Below are 20123 nucleotides of genomic sequence, written 5' to 3'. Positions count from 1 at the left end.
CAGATGGTATACTCTCCCCAGGGGACTAGATAAGAGGGGGCATAGGCTTCTTTCCAGCTCCAGGAGTCTTTAAGATCCTTGTTATCTCCCATCTCAGACTTAGTTAGAATCAGACCATGTAATTATTTGCAACTAAATATTTGATTGGCATCCATTAAAGAGCATTGCCTTTTGATGAATAGAGGGCCTTCCAACTCAGTGATTCTATCCTTCCATATTTTATCCCCTCCCAACTGATTAGATTAACCCTTAATCTGTGTCTTTTCTGTCCTTAGTCTTTAGCTGATACAACCGATGCATCAAATACTGAGCTTCCAACAGAGTCTGCAGTAAAACTCTCATCATATGGCAACTTTGATGACCCACCTGATCCTTCAAGAATGAAAGGGATAGGAAAACCTAGGAAGTTTGCCAGGTTCAGCATCTACAAGCAGCTCCACAGACATGGCCTACATCATGCAGACAGTGTGAGCAGTGTGGACAGCGATTCAAGTGAGTTATCTTTGACATATTGGTAGCAATCATATGAGATAAAACATGAAGTGATGACTTGGACCTCGACATTGGCACAGCTTGAAGACTTCAGAAGGAAGGATTGCTGGATTCATTTTCTTTGCTGGCTGTATTTCAGAGTGAGACATGATCAGGGGAAAAGTGTGAATATACACCAAGAATTTCTTACATATATTATCAGTATTAATCAGTACATACATCAATATATCAATTATATATTCATATCATAAGGGCTAACAATATTTCTGTGTCAATGATCAAAGGCCTCCCAAGGCAGCCTACACAAAAAGTCAAAACATGTAATATATAGAAATAAGGTTTTGGTGTGATATAGAGATTCCATAGACACATGGGCAACATGTATATAGATAAACTAATACATTAAGATTCAAAAACTAAAACAGTCATAGTAAAAAATAAAACACCCTATGGATATATGTTGTATTTTATATATTTTATACCATAAACATTTTGGATACATTATGTAATCATTGTTACACATTAATTCTTAAAGTAATACTGTAACATGATTCAATAATGCTATCCTTTAGTGCAGTGGTTCTCAACCTGTAGGTCTCCAAATGTTTTGGTTTTCAGCTCCCAGAATTCCTAACAACTGGTAAACTGGCTGGGATTTCTGGGAGTTGTAGGCCAAAACACCTGGGGATCCACAGGTTGAGAGCCACTACTTCAGTGTAAGTAGAGTGATTTAGACATTGAAATGATTTGCTTGCTACTTTGTGTCTTTGCTATCTGTCAACAACACAGACTGCATAATGTTAAATACAATTTATCAATTTTATCCTGTGCATTCGGCCCACCTATTGTGTCCTATTTTTTATCATGTTATTTAGTAATTGTTTATTTTATTTGACTATTTCATGTATTTTATTTTGATGTTAATTTGCTTCTTTGTATTTTATTTTGCTGTACTGTAATTTTGGGCTAGGCCTCATGTTAGCCGCTCCGAGTCCCCTTTGGGGAGATGGTAGTGGGGTACAAATAAATATTATTATTATTATTATTATTATTATTATTGATGATGATGATGATTATGATGATATGTGCCTTCAAGTCATTTCTGGCTTATGGTGAACTTCCGCCACCTCAAAAGGAGCAAAATTTAGAGTAGTATATACAAATGCCATCACAAATTGTGCCACCTCATACAGCTTCTTCTAATTAAAAACCCTAAAATACCAGAAGTGGGCATTAAATCACTTCACATTTCATTAAAGAAGAATATATCACTAAGGGTAGGTTTGAACTCCAGATACAACGATGGTGCCCATGCCCATCTTTGTTTCCATTGACTTCTTGGGGTTCAGGGCTTTTCTCCATCCTACATGGAGAGGCCAAGTATTGAACTGGGGGTCTGTTACATGTAAAGCAGATGCTCTGTTACTGAGCCATGGCAAGAAATGAAAAGATAATTATAAGAAAAGGAGTAAGTATATGAATTAGATCCAGAAGCTATGTTAAGCCCACACACTAGAATGTTTCTTGCTGAGCACTAACTTCATCTGTACTATATGTGTTGAGAGAACTTGTTAACAAGAGGTTTTAAAAGTCTGAATATGTTTGATTATTTGGGACAGATAAAGGTTCGATCCGCAGCTTGAAGACAGGTGTTGGAGAGCTTCTTGGTGAAACCCGATTTTGGCATGGAAAAGATTACTGCAACTTTGTCTTCAAAGACTGGGTTCAACTTGATAAACCCTTTGCTGGTATGTTTTCCTTCCTCTGATTTAGACAACTTGCTTTATACTCCTTAAAAAGGACAATCTGTTTCGCAAGCCTTGCAAATGCTGGTTTGTTATCAGTAAGTGGTTGATTTTTACATATCTATTTTATATATCTATATGGGGTCATGTAAAATTATCTCGGGTGGAAAGGCATTGTAAGTGGAAAAACATTTAAGAAGCCGTGCTCTACAGAACACTGCCTATGCAAAATCCATGTTACAGCTGATACTACTATGCAAAATTCCTTTTTCATTTACGTAGATTTCATTGATCGCTACACTATGCCAAGGATGCCATGGCATGACATTGCTTCTGTGGTACATGGAAAAGCTGCACGGGATGTGGCTCGGCACTTCATTCAGCGCTGGAATTTCACAAAGGTAGGTATAGGGTTTTGTGTGTGTTTGTAGGGAATTGTGTTTATCAGTCCACTCTTTTCTTTTGCCTGTTTAGATCAGACCCAATATTCCACACAAATACAGACTCAGACAGTTCTTCAGCTTTTAAGAAAAGAAGTTTTAGTTCTCATGCCTAAAAACTATATAGGCAACTTTCGTGAAACTAATGAAGGATGAAAATTGGACAGTAGGAATTCTGATTGGCAAATTTGCCTGAAAATGGAAATAATGGCTCTATGCCTTTAGTGAAGTGTCAAAAGGAAGAAAGAACTGTGGAAAAGGCAAAGATATATGGCTGGAAATAGACATATATTTTAATATAAAATAATTCAAACTACAACTTTCAAACTGAAAATATATTTCTGCAGTTCCATTTCAGTTAAGGAGCTCCAACACTGTGAGGTTAGTCACTGTTCTGAATGTGGGAATAATGTCATTTTCTGTATTAAGGATGAAACATAACTAAAATACAATCCAGAAATATGCAGTACAATTCTATCCGTATTTCTTCAGAATTAAGCCCCAGGAAAATACATCCAGAGTTTCAGCCTCAGGGTGATATTAAAATTAAATATACACATCTCTATGAATATATATTTTTGTCCATTTCAGTGGGTGTTTTTGTTTTGTTTTATCTTCAAGATCATGAAACCCAAATATAGATCCCTGTCATACCCTTTCCTGCTGCCGAAATCCCAACTAACAGCTGATGATCTGAAGTACCAAGTCCCTGAGGCAGTGAATGCCAAAGTACAGGTAAGATTGGCATTTGACACAGAAAATTTATTACTGGCCCACTGCTGTGAGGTTGGTTTTTAGTCTTTTCTCAGGAGAAGTCTCGTAAAACATCCTTTAAATTGGAACTGCCATAAACCAGTACATCAAATGCCACTTTCTTTTAATAGATAGTACTAAATTCTTGACATATTATGGGACACTGTTAACGATAGCCTCTTTTCTCCCTCCCCATTGCTCTGGCCCTTAAAAAAATTGATTAAAAAGCTTGAAAACATCAAACTCTGTTTTAAGGAGTAACACATTTACTCAGATGCAAACCCTATTGAATTTAGTGAGGTTTATTTCCCTATAAATACTAGTGTCTTGATAACCATGCTTTTTTTTTTTTAGCAAAAATTGTTCTTTGTAGGACTTTGTGGAGGATTCTGAGTATTTCTCAAATAGGCACTATTGGAGTTCATAGATAACTTCCACAGTTTCCAAATGTATCTCCCTCTATTAGTTAGCTAGGAGGTTAAGATCATCTGCTCTCAGTCCCGCCTCCTTTGCTGGTGCGGTTGGTGGGGACAAGAGTCAGGACCTTCTCAGTGGTGGCCCCTTGGCTATAGAATTCCCTCCCAAATGAAATCAGATCAGCCCCCTCCTTCCAGACCTTCAGGAAAAGCCTAAAGGGATCAAGTGTTCAGTTGATAACACACTAGAGAATTATGGAATAGCACAATGACAATTTGGAAAAACCATAGATTACTATTTTGGATAACGTGATTTTAATAACTGCTTTCAGGTTTGATTTGTTTTAATTATTGTTATCATATTTATTTTTATTTTACTATATATGTATGTTTACATGGCATCGAATCATTGCTTATATATGTAAACAGCCTTGAGTCCCCTACGGGGTTGAGAAAAGCGGGGTATAGAGTAAATAAATAAATAAACTTTGTAATTACCCAAAACTCTACCAAGACTTGTAGGATCTTCTATATACATGAAGGGGTTATCTCAATCTACTATCATGGCTTAGTGGTTTGAGTATTAGACTAGTACTGTAGAAGACTAGAGTTGAAATCCCTGTTCAGTAATGGAAACCGACCAAGTAACCATGGGCAGGTCACAACACTCTTAGCCTCAGAAGAAGGCAGTGTAAAACATATTCTGAATATACTTTGCTGAAACAACCCTATAATGGGGTTACCAAAAGTCAACATTGAAAACGTGTTACATGAACAGCCTGAAAAGCTGGCATCATGGCCAACTCATGTAGTTTGGAGAATACATGGCCATACATTTGACATACGAACCAATCAGAGTGATAGATTAGGGTGGCATCGGACTCTATACATGTCAGGGAACAAAAACCTGCAGAAAACTTCACTTGTCTCTAATGGCAAAATTAAACTCACCATTAAATAGGATAAAGTGTGCAAATAGCCAAATGCATTTGCAGAAACCACAGGCTGCTCCTAAATATGTTGTGGGTTCAATTTGTTAAGGAAATTATTCCCTGCAAACTGCATTTGTTCCATCTCTATAAATTGCTCTGGGAAGTGCAGCTATCTGAGAGTTGCCGAATAGCAGTGTTTCCAAACTACATCCAGAATACTAGGTTACTTGTATCAATTTCCATTAAATTAAAATAGTTTTTTTAATGCAGAAGCAGGCAGTGAGTACTATTCAGATATATATGTATGTATATGAATGGCAGAGCAATTGTTGTATTAAAGAGGCAATTGGCAGGCCTGTAAGCTTTCCGCTCATTAGTAATTTTAAACAGGTCAGACAGGCAGTTAAGGACATAATTTTTCAAGGCTGCCTATTTTGGTTCTGGGATATTATAGTAGCAGAGTGTGAAAAAGATTATGACTGATAACCTTGCCTTCTGGCTGTCAGCTGTTTTTTCATTCATTGAAGTGCATGGGCAGTAAATCTATCCTTGATTTTACTGCAGCTCCTCCCACAGTTGAATAAGGGCTCTGCCACTGTCAAGCATAAGGCAAGAAAATCTGTGCTGATACTTAATGCATTGAGTTATTTCAATTGAGTTACCGCCTTAAAGTCTGGGTTTTATAGGAGTTGGTGCATCTGTGTTGGCTTGTGAAATCAGCTGAGTATTATAGGACTAGAGGCACCAGATCCTGTCTGGCCTTGGAAGCTACACACCGTCAGTCCTAATTAGTACTTGGAAGGGGGGCTGCTAATATACTTTAGAGCAGTGGTTCCCAAACTTTGGTCCTCCGGGTGTTTTGGACTTCAGCTCCCTAAATTCCTAACAGCTGGTAAGATGGCTGAGATTTCTGGGATTTGAAGTTCAAAACATCTAGAGGACCAAGGTTGGGAACCACTTTTTTAGAGGAAGGAACTGGAAAATTCACTCCACATTTAAGTATTGCCTTAGAAAATCCTATGAAATTCCTGGTATTACCTTAAGTTGACAGGTGACCTGAAGACACATCTATGCAGGGTCAGTTCTCAAGCTTGATCTATAGGGCACCCTAGTTTCACTGAGTCTGCTTTATCTGTCTGAGCAATCATGAGTCCTACTTGCATATAACATAATACACTGGAGGCTGGCTGCTGATAGATCTGATTTCAAAGTACCATCAGCTTATACATTAACAGCTCAGATCAATGAGGTCCCACAGATTTTTTTGTTTATTAGGACCCACTTTGAACAGAAGCAATATACGATGGAAAGAAACGCATTTCTCAACAGAGTTGCATTTGAAATACTGCACATACTTTCTTTGGACTGCCTATAACAAGTGTCATTTAAGACTAGACTTATTTGGCTAGTCTGATTTGTGTGATTCTTTAAACAAAAAGTAATTCCCTGGATATATAAATCTAGAAATCAATACCAATATGCTTGCTATTTATGTATATGCATTTTTAAAATTTTGTGTGAAGACCTTCCTCATCTACAGTTGTTCCCAAACTTGGGTCATCAATGACAACTTCCATAATTTCTGACCACTGCTATTCCATGTTGATTGAATTTTATTATTATGGTCAGGAACCAAACTTTAAAACATCAAGAACAGGATTTTTAAAAAGTGTTAATATTAAGACCAGACATTCATAACATTAAATCAGAAAGTCGATAATATGGAGTTGATCTACACAGCTTCATATATGACACTTATAAAAGCCGTAGGTATGGATTAAAAAATGAGTAAGTTAAAACTTTACAAGTAAAATCATCCATAAACTTCTTCCTTATTTTTATAGTTGTCACACAAAACTTAGCCACTGTATAAGTGATCAATGGATCCCTATCCTAGATAATATTCTTGAATGCCATTCTGTGTGAGACTTCTGGATGTTCAAGTCCAGCAACATATGGGGATTCAAGATTGGAAACCACGAACCTAGTACTTTTTGTCCCAAGATCTTGTGGATTCCACTGTGGGAAATAAATCACTAAGGCAGCGCACCATGTCTGTATGTAGCAACTGCTTAGTGGAAAGACTGCAAATATGTTTAAAATTGGAGACAGTGCATGCGGATTGATTGCATTTCCCTGTGATGCTGCAAGATTGAAAATGATCCATCTTTCCCAAGCTTTGTAAACTGACAGTCGGTGCTTTTATCAGATGAGAGTCCCAGCTAGACAAAATTTATTTTTCAGTAGAGAGACTTCACCTCAAACTGAATGATGTTTATCAGACATCACATATCAAATCGAAACGATAGAATGTTCACTAACATTACATAACCTTTTTCTTTTGATATACTGAGGTTGTTAATGGTCCCAGCTACTAATACCTGAGAAAGAATCTATTGGTAGAAGTTTTTGCATTGAACACAAAGACACACAGTGTAGTCTCTCAAATGGTTCAAATCCATATTTTTACTTGACCAGGAGTACCAGCCTTTTGCATTACACTGAACTGCATTTGAACAAGACTTGTGTCAAGGTTTACATTTCTAGTGGTTGAAAGTTTCTAATCTCTGCTTTTATTTATGAAGAATGTTAATGTTTTTAAATCAAACTATGCTGTTCTGTTCTCTGATAATATCCCACAAGTTTATTTTATTTATTACTTTCTTCTGTTAGAATTCATGGCAGCTTCTAATGGGATCACTAAAGGTTGTGGCTCTCATTTGATACCAGTGCATGTTAAGAGATGGAATAATGCTCTTGTACAGCTTTTCCCAACCCGTTTAATCCAAAATACATTCTTTATTCCCTAGTTGAGCAATGATCTCTGATCATCTCCAGCTAGTATGGCCATCCTTTGGGCACCAGATTAAGGAGACTTCCCCAGTGACCACAAGAGCCATCAAGTCAACTCCATTCTACTATGCAGAAATACACAAAGCATTTCCAGCAGATGGCTCTCCATCCTCTTTTTAAAATCTCAAAAGAAGGAAAATCCACCATACGCCAAGGCAACATATTCCACTGTCAAACAGCTCTTACCCTCAAACAGTTCTTGATTTGCCATAAAGCAGTGTGCTTCTCTTGTCAGTCTGAGTTTTCTATTTCTGTGTTCATTGCTTTCAGGCTGAAGCAGTTAGTATTGTAGCAATGCTAACCATAATAATGAAGTTTTTAAAAGAATCTAATATATATTTCACTTCATATTTCACTTCATGCAACAAGAGTGGGCAAATGCAGTGGAATAAAAACTCATCTTCTAAATGTTTAAAAAGTTGTGTTTCTTCAGTCAAGTCATATTTTCCTCTCTTTTTTCAGGTGCTTCGCTCTGCTGCTGATTGGTCTGCTGGGATCAAGTATCATGAGGAATCCATCCATGCTGCTTATGTCAATGTGATAGAAAACAGCGAACACTACATATATATAGAGGCAAGTGATATTTGCCTTGTAGGGTTTATGGCTGGGATGAAGAAAGAGACCATGTCCAAGAACCTGTTACATCACTGGCAAGCGTAAAAGGAGAAGTCGTAGTGCACTCGCAAATGGACCAGGGCACAAAGACTTCCCCTTTTTCCTCAACTAAGCACTGGGAGCTGGATCACTCCTGGCTGCAGCTTGGCTCCCCTCTCCCACTGACCTGCAGTTCAGTTGCACCCAGGCACTGTGCACGTTAAGAGATGGAATAATGCTCTTGTACAGCTTTCTCCAACCTGTTTCTTCCAAAATACATTCCTTATTCCCCAGATGAGCAATGGGAGTGATCATCCCCAGCTAGTATGCTGTAGCTATAAAATTATGGAGTTGATTTCAAAGTTTCAAAAACCTCTTTATTTTCATGTTTTAATTGTACAAACTTCTGGTCTGAGACTGTAATAATAAATAAATCCATCGCACCCAAGCACCCAAGCTGTTGCTACTTAAGAAGGAAAGAAACAGTAATCTGAATGAGAGTGAAATTGGAAGAGACCATAAGGACTATCCAGTCCAACTCCCTGCCATGCTTCCCCCCCCCCCCCCGCCAACTATAATGCAGCACCTGTGTATGACTTGCAACAGCCCCACAGTTTGTCATTGTCTGGGGGAACAGTGACTCTGAACAGTCCAGTATCGACTGCAAATATGGGACAAAATTACTGTGCAAGGAGGTACTGGATATCTCCGTGTGTAGCATCCTCAAAAGTATATAAATATTTAATGAATTCATTTTAGTATATTTTAAAAAAACAGTTCTTGGTATTATTTTTAAATGGTTGTTATGAATAATAGTAGCAGCATTTCAGCTTCAGCTCTTTGTTATTGTTAAAAGGAGTCACGCTTTTGATCAAGCACTGGTTACAGAAGAACCAGCAATCTTGCTTCTATCTTATGAATCGTAAGCTGATATGATGTCTGGGAGTCCTGAAAGGAATAGGAAGAACCCAAGGCAATTATTTCCCCTGCAGATGTGGCCCCACACTTATCGGTATAATGCATTAGCAATGTCATCATCAACATCTTTATTTACACCTTGCCTTTTCCTCAATATTAGGGCTCAAAGTAGCTGTTGCTAAGACACTGTGGCTTGTGGTTTGTTAAATTTACATACCATTAGGAAGCACAGAGTAAATCAGTTCTCCAAGTGAAATTTTAAAAATGAAAGCCTATTGAAGGAAAAGTGCAAGTGTTTAGACACCAATTATTTCAATGGGACTTGTATGTAGCACACTACATGGGGGATATGCTCCTGCAGGTGTTGGGCCATGCCTTTTGTTATTGTTCTTGAGCACATTGATTCCAAAGGACCCTCACCTGAGAAACTGATTCAGTTGTTTACTGTTGACAAATCTAAGGATTTTTATATTCATTCCAGAGATTGGAAAATATGCTAGCTATTTTTTGAATGCTGCTTCCAGAATTTCCTAGTCAGTATGAACACTGCTGATAGTAGTTCTGGGGTTTTGGGAATTGTAGCCTTAAAAAAGTAACATTTCTGAAATAATTATATCTGAACACAGATTCATTCTAAGGTCTCCATATAGTTTATACCAATTAATCTTAACTTGGAGGGTCAGGATATCACAATCACCTTAAATAGTCTCTCGAAAGCTAGGAATCCCTTATTCAGAAAATACACGCTATAATTTATTGTATTGGAAATGGATGCATTCTGACTGTTTTCCAAATATATTTAGGTATTCATCCCAACAATTTCATTGCTAATGAAATGAGATTCAAAATTCCCAGCTGAAATTCTATTACCTTGACAGATGTCACCATCCTCGATAACTTTCAGCAACATCAATGTTACAAAAATTCGATGTTTTCTAATAATTCTTTGTGTCCTTTTCCACATTGTAGAACCAGTTTTTTATCAGCTGTGCCGATGAGAAAGTTGTATTTAATCGGATAGGTGATGCCATTGCCCAGCGAATCCTCAAAGCCTACAGGTAATTTTGCTCAAAAATAGTCGGGGAACTTAACAGAAATATTTTATTTCTAGTTAAGAATAGGCTGACTATTGTAGCCCAGACTTTTCCAACAGTTTCAGTGGAAGAGGATGAAATGAAAACAGTCCTAGAGTGTTAGATTAATCTAGCAGATTGGGTGGATTTGTAATTAACAATGAGCTGCTCATAGTTTTCTTTGCCTTAATCACTCAGTGTAACTAAGTAGATTATAGATTGCTTTCTGTGTATGTGTTTGTGCCTGGGGACTCAAATTCATCCAAAGGGCCTTTAAGCATTGTAGTGACCTAGCCCATTGTCCAGTGGAAAGCTGTAGTGTTATCGTGAAATAACAAGCATAAATCTGGATTTTTATCCAAAATAGGATGTGTTTGATAGAAGAGAAACTCTCTATGGTCTATTATGCCTGCCTGCAACCAGGCTGATGTCAGTCCGTTGCTATAGTTTATGTCATGCTTCAGAACAACTGAGGATATTGTGTGTGTGTGTGAGAGAGAAAGAGAGTGAAATATTGGTGACTTCAAGATTAAAAATGGCTGGGTTTTAAGTAAGGTAAATAAAAGCTCTTGGCATACACAGGAATTGTAAAAAAAAATAGTGGGTCACTGGAATATTATTTGACCTTATATCTGAAAAATGTTGAAGGATTTTTCCAAAGGACATGTTTGTATTTAAAATATGCAGCCATTAACATCTGTCTGCGTTCATCGCAACCTGGAGTGTTTGGAAATATACTCCTGTGTATTTTCTGCATAGTACAAAAATTATTGGGAAAATATTAGTTTTAAGCAATTGCTCATGTGACTTTTTCAGCCTCTAACCAGCTTGGCTCTGTTCCCTTTGATTGAACATAATTCTACTTCTGCTGGAGTTTTGCAACATATTTTTAGATTGCTGCTTCTCATATATTTATGGCAATATTTACAGGGTGCAGGCTTGCTTTTTGCTCTGTTTACTATTTTGTATTTTATGTTGTGAAACAATTCAGAGCACCTCATGGATAGAAAGACAGCACCAGTGTAAATAAATTCCAACAGTACAACCTTATACACATCTACTCACAACCAAGTCCCTGTCATTTCAGAGAGGTTTACTCCCACATAAATGGACATCAAGTTTCCTAGCCTTTCTTACCTAGGTTTATTATTCAGCCATGTCACAGATACTGAAAGTATTGTACTGTCTGGAGCAGAGCACCCAATGATACCATCCACACAAGTCCAGGGATGCTGAGCCACAAAACAGCTTCATTTATTCAGAGATGAACACCTACAGCAACTAATTTAAAATCTCCTAGGGGTAAAAGCAGGAAGCATGGTCTCCATCTAGCCTTACCAAAATACTGGTCCAGATGCAACACAGGGAATCCACACATACCATTGTGGAAGTGCCCTGAAGCTCTTTTTCAGTCCACACAGCCAGCTGGGACAACAGCATATCAGGAACAGTGCCCTGTCTTCCTGGGTTTTGCCATTTATTTCTGATAAAGTTTCAATAGGGTGCCCAGTCGTGTCATCTTCATAAGGGATGATACCAGCAAGGCTCTGTTGGGAAGCTGCTTCTGGCCAGCAAACAGTGGTTGATCTGTTTGATGTGCGGACAATGGATCACGCCAAACCTCAATAATTATGGAAGTGACTCCAGTGCTTTCTGGAATTCCAGTTTCCCACAAAAGCATTTCTCCTGTTAATGTGGATCCTTCCCAAGATGATTAAAGGGCTGTTGCTCAGTGATAGGGCAAGAGTTATATGCTCAGTGATTTGCCTACCAAAGATCACAAATTGAGTCCCTGATAGTAATAAAAAAGGAACCTTGCCTAAAAGTCCTAGTAAGCCACTATCAGTACTGTTGACAGTACTGAGCTGGACAGATTAACAAGGCAACTCCCTATCTACTTTTTTTAAAATCACGTATTAATCCAGTCCCAAATACCCCACCACATGTGGCATGTTGTTTAGACTTGAAATCAGTGTTGTGGTGATGGGATAGAACTTGGCTCTGCAGTGCTGTGACTGCTCAGAAATTGTAGAGTCAATATCTTCACACATCTGCTGTTCTCTTGCTTGCGCCTCTGTGAATCCTTTATTTCTCACTGGTGGCTGAAAGACATTCTTGCCTTTTAGAAAGAAAAAAATGGAGCTCTTGTTAGCAGAAGAAATTATGCAAATGCACACACATTTGCATAGTTTTAATTGCCAGCCTTAGGTTTCCATGGTGCTTTTCAGTTCTCCCTCCCCTTCTCTTTCTTTATATGCTACAGAGAATATACTTTGCTTAATATAATTGTGATTCCGTTGGTGGCAGCATCATTGTACTAGATTACATTCCTGTCAAAGCAAAGTAGTCAGTTTGCAGCTTCCAGAGCTATTTCCTGATGCTCTGCTGCTGCTAATGAGACTGGTAGACTCATTTCTGGCTCTGATTCTACTATACATAGCTTGGAGCACTCAACCTGGCCACTCCAGAACCAAGCCAAAGCCCCAGGCCTGAATCCAGTAATGGAACGTGCCAGACCTTAACGTTGTTGTTTTTTTTAATTACAACTCTTTTTTTTTTGTCAATGGGCCATTTTGGTGTAGTCCTTCTTTGCACTATGAAAAGCGTGCACTATGTTTTTGCACTATGAAAAGTGCAAAGTAGTCTTTCCCATGGAGTCTTTCTGAGGACAGAACTAAAAGTGACTTTGAATGAATCTTCACCTTTAATACGCAGGTTCCTTTTTATTCAAAAAGCCTTAACTTGGAGGGGGAGGAAAAGTTGATATTTATCAGAATCACAGAGAGGTTTTCCTTATTATTCAAGTGCAGAAAAAAAGAAGCAGGAAATCAAACTAGATGGGGCACATAGAAGAATTCACTCTTACAGCCTTAAACCTTAATGAAGGGACTTAATGTGTGCTCCATCCTATCGTATTCATGTATTTGACCTTCAGACAATACAAAGCATATATAATTAATTAGGTCACATCTTCCCTTTACTTATACAAATGCTGTGTGTGTGTGTGTGAATAAGCTTGGCTGTTTTAATAGAAATAGATTGCCCATAAATTACATTTTTCTAATTCTTTTGGTATCAGCAATTAGCATTTCTCAGATCTACACTATCCACCCTGCTTCACACCAATGACCCATTTAATTTAAAGTAAATCAGGTGTGTCTGCCTGATTACAGTAAGCGGAATTTCATTTCTACTGCAAAACTCAGAAAAAGCAACCTGTATTTTTGTAGAAATAAGGATACCTTCCTTAATTCGCCTGTGGTCGCTTCACTACTCTGCTGCTGAGTAGACATGCCCAGTCTAAACAGTGGATGTGGTTCTTAATGAGACATGCTACATTATCACAGGATGTCTATGCCCTACACCACTGGAGGTATTGCACCACCTGACATCCGCCGGGAATTAGCAACCAATAATGAAAGGACCAAGGCAGTGACATCTCCTGCCCATCCCCTGTTCATATATCAGCCAGCATACCAATGCCGTAAATCAAGAAATACTTTTCTAAGATCTACAGAGATACTTGCAGGAACACCTCAGCAAGCGAGAGTCCAAAAGTGGCAGGCTAAAACCCAGAACCTCAAGCCATGGCTGATACCAGATGAGAGACTCCCCTCTGGGCACACAGAAGACTGGGCAATTTGGAAGGTGCTGAACAGACTGTGTTCTGGCACCACGAGATACAGAGTCAACTTAAAGAAATGGGGTCCATGATATGTGAGTGTGGCGAACAGCAAACCACAGACCACTTACTACAGTGCAGTCTGAGCCCTACCACATGCACAGTAAAGGACCTTCTTATAGCAACACCAGAGGCACTCCAAGTGGCCCGCTACTGGTCAAAGGACATTTAGTATAATGCCAAGTTTTTAAAACTTTGTGTTTTTTAAATACAGTACAACTGTACCCTCAGTTCACTTCTGGTACGATAAATAAATAAATAGTTCCTTAATTTGATTTTAGGAAATGGTCCAGTTAATGAGATGCTGAATCTACTTTTTATTAATAATCTCAAATACCTTTTCCACTAGTGGAGGCACCTATCTCATTTTCCTTGGCCATAGTTACATTCTGTCAGTGGTATTATTTCAGGATGCATGTCTTAGTAGAGGATGGATTCAAAGCCAGATGTAAGCAAGAGTACCCACTTTCCCTCTGTCTTTTTCTGTCAGTCTCTGCTTCCTCCTCCTCCTCCTCCTCCTCCTCCTCTTCCTCTTCCAGATTTCTTTCTCCTTTTTTGACAGTCTCTTCATCTCTGCCTGCCCCCTTTCTCTCTTTCTCCCACCTACATTCCCTCTCTCTGTGTCATCGTGCTTTTCTTTCTGTCTCTGAGAGTGTTATCTCTCAAAGATTTACAGCAGTTTTGACAGTGCTTTTAACTGCCATGGTTCCATGCAGCATTTGATGAGGTGCTCTCCTAGAGAATGCTAATGGTGTAATTTGAGGAATGTTATAGAAGCTGCAGGACTGAGATTATCCTCACCTAACACCAAGATTGTTCAGGATGGAGCTTCTCCGGACTGGCCCGTGATGCAGCCAAATGTACCCTTTTGAACCTGTGATGGCAGCGGTCTGGAGTCTACATCGTCCAGCTAGGATGCCAGCTAACCTTCCATGTCACCATTGTTCCTTCCATCTGGCCACAGAGATCCATGTGAGCTCCTAGCTCCTCAATCTGGCATCAGAGATGTCTATGCAACTGGGGAAAAGGAAGGAGCTCTGAAGCTGGCTGTGAGCAGTGATGGCAGTGTGACAAGCACAATCCATTCCATTTTCCATGCATTGATGGGCACAGGGGAAAGGTCCATGTGGACCTATCTGGATTGAAGACCTGTCTGGATTGAAACTGAACCCAGCTGTCCATGCTGCCCTTCAGTTGCAGGATTCTCCATAGTTTCAAGTAAACTCCAAAGCAACCCTGACTTTTTCTGAAGTGGGGCAAAGCTGAACTAGCCCGAACTCATAATACTCACCAGAAGACAAGAAACATGAAGACAGTCAGGAGCCAACTCAAGTGCAAGTTTTAAAGTCTGTAGACAAGTCCTAAGTCTGTTCTCTCTTTCTTCAACCTTTCTCTCCTCATCCTTTCTCTCCTCTTCATCCCTGTGAGTCTCAGTTCAGTGAGTTTGTGGGAAAGGGGTAGTTTGGATTACAATGTCCCTAAAACTATAATATGCATAAGTCTCATATGCAGCTAGCATGGTGTAGCTATTTGAATGTTGAACTATGATTCTGGGGACCAGGGTTTGAAACAGCCATAAAAATGCACTAGGTGATCTTGGGCAGGTCACCGTCTCAGGTTCCTTCTACACTGCCATATAATCCAGATTATCAAAGCAGATCATCTACATGATCTGATTTGAACTGGATTATTTGAGTCTACACTGCCAGATAATCCAGTTCAAAGCAGATAATCTGGATTTTATATGGCAGTGTAGAAGGAGCCTCTGAAGTGAATTCAGTGGACCCTTCTCTCAAGTAAGTAAGTAATAGGATGAAGTCATTTTCAGTCTTCGTGAATATTGCATTGTTTGAGGACCGCAGTTTAAAAGACCCAATGTTAAATGTAACTTTAGATGCATGAAAAATCCTTTCTAATAAATATCTCAATGTTCTTCATAGTGATACAACTATCAGGCACCATTAATAGGGATAATGTGTTAAAAGCAGCATTCTGTTCATTGTGTTCCACCCTCTTTCTGTCCATCACATAGGGATCTCATCTTCCTTGTCACCTGTCATCTAATAGCAATGTGGAGCAGAAATATTAGGGTATACATGCAATAATCTGCAATTATTTCAATAGTAGCTTTGTGGTTGAAAAAATGGTACTATCATTTTTGAACTGAGCTGTTTGTTATGTAAAGAAACAATTACTAGGAAATGATGTCTCTGCCTGGAGAGAATTGGTAATTGTCTACTTTTTAAAGTAATTTTTATCCAAAACGTATGGTGTTTGCCACCTAGTGGTTGTTTCTACATCTTGTGCTTGCAATAAAGGAAGAGCCACTTCTTTGATCATAACTCTGAGTTGTACATTATAAACATCTGAAAAGCTAATCTCTGTATGAATTCTAACTAGGTAAGATGTAATTGTCTACTAGAAATTGCTTGCTCGTTTGTAGAGTTATAGGACTTAAAGGGTATTTTTGGAGATGAAACAGTATAGATTCTGGCATGTCTGCATCTGCATAATAATCATTTGTGGAACAAGAATAAAAACCAAATCGTATCTCTAGTGCCTCGCCAAATTACAAAAACCAGGATTCTAAAGGATGTTGACTTAGAATCATAGTACTATGCCTGTGTGGTGTGCATAGTATCCAAGGCTGAGCGATGCTCCTGATGTGATCAGTCTGTGGCAAGGAGCCCCCAGTGGTAAAATGGGTTAAACCCTTGTGCTGGCAGGACTGCAGACCAATAGGTCAGGGATTCAAGTCCTGGGAAAGCAGGTTGAGTCCCCTATGTGGAGACATGAGAGAAGCCTCCCAAAAGGATGGTAGAAACATAAAACATCCGGGCATCCCATGGGCAACATCCTTGCAGACAGCCAATTCTCTCACACCAGAAGCGACTTGCAGTTTCTCAAGTCTCTCCTGACATGAAAAAAAGTCTGTGGTTATTGGCTAACCATGTGGTGTGACAGAACTCTTGGACAGAGCGATTTGATTGATAGAAAATTGTAGTCAAACATTCCTGGGTAGCATTAGATTAGGGAAAACTAGACTACCATCACTGAAGTTCATATCCAAAAATAAACTGTAAATTTGACAGTGTTGAGGAGAGAAGATACAAGAATCAGGTCGAGTTAAGAATTTCTCGATTTATAAAATAAGTTTATTTCCTTTCCCTTTGCTCTTTCTTATTCTAAAGACAATTTTGCAGAGGTTGGCTCATTTCTTCAAATTTTCCTATTAGGGAAAACAAACGGTACCGAGTCTACGTAGTCATCCCTCTGCTGCCCGGATTTGAAGGTGATATTTCAACAGGAGGAGGAAATGCGCTGCAAGCAATCATGCATTTTAACTACAGGTATCATGGGTAGTTTGGATAAGGTGGATTCTTTTATTTTTAGCCACATATATGGCAGTCTTTGTACACTGTGAATAAAGGTCTGGGCTGTACTTGACTTTATTCAAGTGTCCTATTAACTTTTCACAAGCAAAAGAAATCTGTGATTCAGACCTTGCCTCTGAATCCAAACGACTGATTTGGGGAGCGGTCACCACCATACCTGAAGAGCCCTTTGGCAAAGTTCAATCTGGCAGAATTTCCTTGTATAGCTTTCATGGAAAGGCAGACAAAAACCCTGGGGAGGAGTAACATTTGAAGAGAAGGGATGTATTGCTTTTGAAGGGCCTTCAACACATCCTGGCCTGGCCTAGCAGCCAAGACTTCTCTCTCCCCATATGGTGCAAGAATTCATGTTTTATACTGCCAATTCATCACTATAACCATAGGTGGGCTGTGGTGGCACAATGGGTTAAACCTTTGTGCTGGCTGTATTGCTGACCTGAAGGTCAGCAGTTTGAATCCTTGAGACAGGGTGAGCTCCCATCTGTCAGCTCCAGCTTCCCATGTGGTGATATGAAAGATTCCCTTGTGTTTTAATGTTTGATTTTATATTGCTGTGTCGTTTATTATATTGGTTTTGCATTTTATGTATTTTATTTTCTGGTTTTGTTATGTTTTTGTGTAATATTTTGTTTATTGTACTGATGGGCGTGGCCTCATGTAAGCCATCCCGAGTCCCCTTGGGGGAGATGGAGCTGGGTATAAATAAATTATTATTATTATTATTATTATTATTATTATTATTATTACCTTCCACAGGATGGTAACACATCTAGGCATCCCCTGGGCAACACCTCTGCACGCCAGAAGTGACTTGCAGTTTCTCAAGTTGCTTCTGACACAATTTTTTTAAAAAAACCATAACAGTTATTTTAATGCATATTGCTATCAAATAGCCAGCAGAGGGAGTACTGACTATTGTGTTCTGCCTTGCTGAGAAAATCTCATATGAAGCATTTCCACATTGGCTTTTTAATTAAGCATCCTTCAGCCGTTTTTTCCCCATTTTCTCTTGAATAGCATTATTTCATTTATAGATAACGGACTCCCTGCACCCACTACAAAAAAGAAGAAAGGAAAGGCATGGATGTAATAAATTAAAAGCACACTCATTAATACTGATTTTCCAAAGAGCAGTTATGGTTCTTCCATAGGTCTGATTTGCATACCCAAGATTTTGCAGATGTGAGGTGACTCCTTTGAGCAATGCCTGCTGTAATGTGTAAATGTGTCATAAGAGTGAGTCGTAAGTGTGATTCATTCTTTTGGGACTCTTAAAGAGTAACCCAAACAATGTGAATCCCCTCAGTGAGAGATTTGATATCTGGAAATTGTCTCACATGACTCACACTGCTTAGGGTTGCTTACAGACAACATAAATTAAAAACAGAGTGGGTGAGACTTCTATCATCATCATCATCATCTCACATTTTCACCTAAATTGGGACCCAAAGCAGCTCACAGTTTAAAAGAACATCATACAAAAGTAAATACCATCAGCCCTCTACATTCTTGGGGCTTTCGGCCACAGCACCCTTGTGAAAGATGATGGGTTATAAAGAGATTACTATCATCATCATCCTCATCATCATCATCATTGGGTTGTTGTAGGTTTTTGGACTATATTGCCATGTTCTAAAGCATTCTCTCCTGGCATTTCACCTGCATCTATGGCAGGCATCCTCAGAGGATGCCTGCCATAGATGCAGGTGAAACATCAAGAGAGAATGCTTCTAGAACATGGCCATATAACCCAAAAAACCTACAACAACCCAGTGATTCCGGTCATGAAGGCCTTTGACAGTATTATTATTATTAAAGTAGGTAAAGGCAAAGGTTTTCCCCTGACCTTAAGTCTAGTCGTGTCCGACTCTGGGGTGTGGTGCTAATTTCCATTTCTAAGCCGAAGAGCCAGCATTGTCCATAGACACTTCCAAGGTCATGTGGCCAGCATGACTGCATGGAGCGCCGTTACCTTCCCACCAGAGTGGTACCTATTGATCTACTCACATTTGCATGTTTTCGAACTGCCAGGTTGGCAGAAGCTGGGGCTGACAGCGGAAGCTCATGCTGCTCTCCAGATTCAGCGCTTTAACCCATTGCACCACCAGGGACCCTTATTATTAAAGTAGAAATCCATAAATTAAAAAAAATATGTGACAGCACCTTTTAAGGTGTTGTCACATATAGACTGTATGTTAACTATACAGGCTAGATGTTAACTATAGAATCACATGAGAGGATCTAAAGATTCCTAGAGAATATTTTGATCAAACTCATTAATCTGCAAATCTGCAAAAGTCAAAACCACAAATGTGGAGGGTGAACTATTAGTATTAAGCTAATTAGAATATATTTTAAAATCATTTCTGAATAAACAGATAAAATGAAATTTAAACTATAAAGACTTTTAAAAACAGTTAATTTAAAATGGTACAGCATCTCCTAGACAGTTCTTTTAAAACTTTGTTTTAAAAGTCTGGCAGAATAATATTTTTTAAAGGGTTAGCTTGCGGTGGGGAGGGAGGCATTTTCCCCTTTTCCATGAGATCACATAATGTATTTTCCCACCTGATAATACACCATATACTTCCATAACTATGTATTACAGGGGACACTAAGGGAAGCTTGACGCAGGTGCCTTTTGGCACTTCCTTGTCCATCTTCATACCTACCATAATTTCATCCTAAACTCATTTTGCCCAGAGGCAGATATATGTCAAAAGTTGCTTTTAGTTAGCTTGTCTCGATGTTAATAAACAGATGTCCATTTGCAAGCTTCAGATGGCCCATTCCTGCCTGTCCAAAGTGAAAAACATGCCTTCGCTTTGCT

The 20123-nt window shown here is 38.9% G+C and overlaps 1 protein-coding gene across 2 annotated transcripts in view; it reads left to right on the top strand.

Annotated features, from left to right (window-relative positions):
- The window catches only part of PLD1 (phospholipase D1), a 133095-nt gene that overhangs the window by 98494 nt on the left and 14478 nt on the right, over positions 1–20123 (top strand). For both annotated transcript variants that reach the window (XM_067466046.1, XM_067466045.1), the window contains exons 15-21: positions 276–492; positions 2112–2240; positions 2520–2638; positions 3299–3412; positions 8094–8204; positions 10113–10201; positions 17135–17248. In XM_067466046.1, coding sequence (XP_067322147.1) covers positions 276–492; positions 2112–2240; positions 2520–2638; positions 3299–3412; positions 8094–8204; positions 10113–10201; positions 17135–17248 — 893 coding nt within the window. The remainder of the gene's footprint in view (positions 1–275; positions 493–2111; positions 2241–2519; positions 2639–3298; positions 3413–8093; positions 8205–10112; positions 10202–17134; positions 17249–20123) is intronic.

Source organism: Anolis sagrei, chromosome 3 (assembly GCF_037176765.1).
Source record: "Anolis sagrei isolate rAnoSag1 chromosome 3, rAnoSag1.mat, whole genome shotgun sequence".
In the NCBI taxonomy this organism is placed as follows: domain Eukaryota; kingdom Metazoa; phylum Chordata; class Lepidosauria; order Squamata; family Dactyloidae; genus Anolis; species Anolis sagrei.
The sequence above is the reverse complement of the archived record's forward strand: the minus strand, read 5'-3'. Positions and strand labels throughout refer to the sequence as shown.